The 2,688-nt window shown below is 41.9% G+C and overlaps 1 protein-coding gene across 1 annotated transcript; it reads right to left on the reverse strand.

The window, feature by feature from the left end:
- Positions 1-386: 386 nt before the first annotated feature.
- LOC150055401 (mesoderm induction early response protein 3) lies at positions 387-2,077 on the reverse strand. Its single transcript, XM_090343983.1, has one exon. The coding sequence runs from the start codon at positions 2,066-2,068 to the stop codon at positions 425-427; it is 1,644 nt and encodes a 547-aa protein (XP_090200109.1). The 5' UTR covers positions 2,069-2,077; the 3' UTR covers positions 387-424.
- Between the last annotated feature and the right edge of the window lie 611 nt (positions 2,078-2,688).

Consider the following 2,688-nt stretch of genomic DNA (forward strand, 5'->3'; position numbering starts at 1 on the left):
CAAAGGGAATTTACACAAAAAGCAGCCACACCATTCAGTTCAGAACATCTGTGCTGGTTTTGAGCTGGTGGCATCTGTCTACAGGTTTTTAAATTGGAAGTGAGGGCAGTGAGGAACAAGAAAAGAAAAGAAGTAGGAAGTAGGGAAGAGGTATTGGGATGAGGAAGAGAGAAGCAGAGCTTAAAGCTGCATCACAGAGTTCAATCTTAGTTCCCAACTCTGCTGATCATAGTTCATTTCCACATTTATGGATTGAAAAATGAAAATACTCTTGATAAATCAAGATATAGTTCTATACATACTGACATCACTGATGTCATAGTGAAAAAGGTTCAAACTTCCAGTGAAAGACTATGCAAACCTGATAGCTCCCCTCAAATTTATTGGTACTGCAAACCCACTGTCTCTGGGCTCCTCCTCCATGTCACTCAGAGTGAAGGGCAGCGTGCTGGTGCACGGTGTGGGCACTGATGAAACCATTCGTCTCGCTGGCAGACAGACTGCCAAAGTCAGCCACAGAGACAGCCATTTTGGCACTGGTGATGTGATGGGTGTGATTTTCAAAGTCCACACCCAAATTATTTACAGAAACCTCATTAATAAAGGATTCAGGGACAGCAATGCCCATTTTCAATCTCTTTGCTGGTCTTTCTGATTCTTCACTGCACATAGGATTTAGCTCTGAGTGATAAAATCCAGTCTCAAATAAATTAAAACAATCACTTTCTCCATTGCTGGGCAGGGTGAGTAACTCTTCCGTTACAACAGGCACATGATTTACTTGTCCACGGGGTGTGTTGCCCAGTGGAGGAAAGCTATCATCCAAACAATTCACATCTGTGGGGTTGCAGACAGTTGCTACACTGTTGGTCAAAGCTGTCAGGTCACTGGCAGTGAAAGAGTTGAGAATGTTCAACTGTTGATCAGGAATAGGTTCAGGCCGGTTAGAAGTTAAGACCGGAGAATTTACTGTACCACCCAGGGCTTCAGTTTCATCCACCAAACGATCCATGTAGTCCGTAACTCCAGGGTGATGGTTATATCGTTTCTTCCCAAATTTTGTCTGTTGGGCAAAGTAATCAAAACGTTCAGATTTCTTCCACATATAGTAGAATGCTACACATTCAGCAACTGTTCTACTTCTCACTTTATTCTTCTGTATAAGGTGAAAATCTTTTCCATAAAGCAGGAGTGCATGTTCAAAGCTTTGGCATTCTTCTTCTGTCCAGGGAGTCATTTCTTCTTCAGATGCCTTTCCACTGCAGCAATACCTTTCAATTGCTTCCTTTATATTGTGGTTACACTTAAGAAGTTCATATAATGCCTGTTCATTGTCCCTTTTGTGTGTTGCTGCAGAAATCCTATCTATTTTCAAATTTCCAGTTCTTACTGCAGTCTCAATAAGGTACTCTTTAACTTTGCTCTCCAAAACCACATCAGGACGCCAGAGTAACTGGTCTTCATTTTCATACACTTTCTCATTATTATCATAGTTTCCAAGGTAAGGAGGAATCTCTGCCTGATATTGTAAACCGATCATTATTTCCTTCCTCAAGTCTTCAGGTGAGTTACCACTATCTGTTTCAACATCTTCAACCTCTGATTCCTTATCACCATCACATGTAGTATTTGATCGCAAAGGCCTAGGAAAGAAATCCGAGGTTTCATGAGAAGTCACAGATGGTGTCAGATCATCTGCGGAAGACTGAGTTTCCTCATCATCACCTGACAGTAAGTCTTTTGCTATTTCCTCTTTGTCTAGGGTCATATCCGGTAGTTCGTCTGCAAGTTCACTTGGGGAACTATTTGCACTGGAATTTGTAACTGTTGGAATTGTAGGTTCATAGCCATAGAATGCCAGTAAATCTTCTAGAGGCATGTTTCCTTCCTTTTCTAGGTCTTCAATTTCAGAACTGAAGTTTTTACCCTCATCCATCATTTCCTCTTCTTCGAGAGTTCTTTCATCATCATAGTCATGAACCAACATCTCAGCCGTGGGGTCAAAATCATGATCCTCAGAAGACAAAGACCCGACTGGGCTCGAACTTCCAAAAGAAGCCTCCGCCATATTGGTACCGTTAGGGCAAACGAGCAGCGCCGAGCCCAGTCCCCGGATGGGGCGCCTGAGCCAATCGCAGCCTCCGCCGCCACTGCCGCCACCGCGGTCCGCTCGGCACCAAGGTGGTCAATTCAGAAATAGTCTCCAAGCATGATCTTACCTGGAACTTGGTGAGGGCCAAACTTACATCTGAATGAGGATCTGCTGTCCTTCTCCATGGGCCTTCTGGAGATTGCTATAAAGTAACTTACAAGAGTAAGCTGAAATAGCAATTAAGCAACCATTTTGGTAGTCCTAATTTTCCTTGTTTCTTTTTTTGAAACAAAGCTTTAGGACAACTTTACTTTTAAATTTTGTTCAGAAATCATTTCTAATTTTCTTTAAAACTTTTACACTTTTTAACTTAAACTCTTAACACTTTGGTCTTTATTTGCATTTGAAAAACCTTTAAGGCTAAAGGAATTCCCTTTGCCTCCAGGCCCTCTAAGGCTCAAGGCACTCCTCTTGCCTTTTAGAAAAAAGGGCTCTTTTGCAGTTTAGATTACTGTCTAGAACTCCAACAACAGTTTAAACTCAAATAACAGTTTTTCCCTAATTCAAGAACTATAGACATCAGTGCACCAAAAGTC

This window comes from Megascapheus bottae, chromosome 13 (genome assembly GCF_031878675.1).
Source record: "Megascapheus bottae isolate mThoBot1 chromosome 13, mThoBot2.hap1, whole genome shotgun sequence".
In the NCBI taxonomy this organism is placed as follows: domain Eukaryota; kingdom Metazoa; phylum Chordata; class Mammalia; order Rodentia; family Geomyidae; genus Megascapheus; species Megascapheus bottae.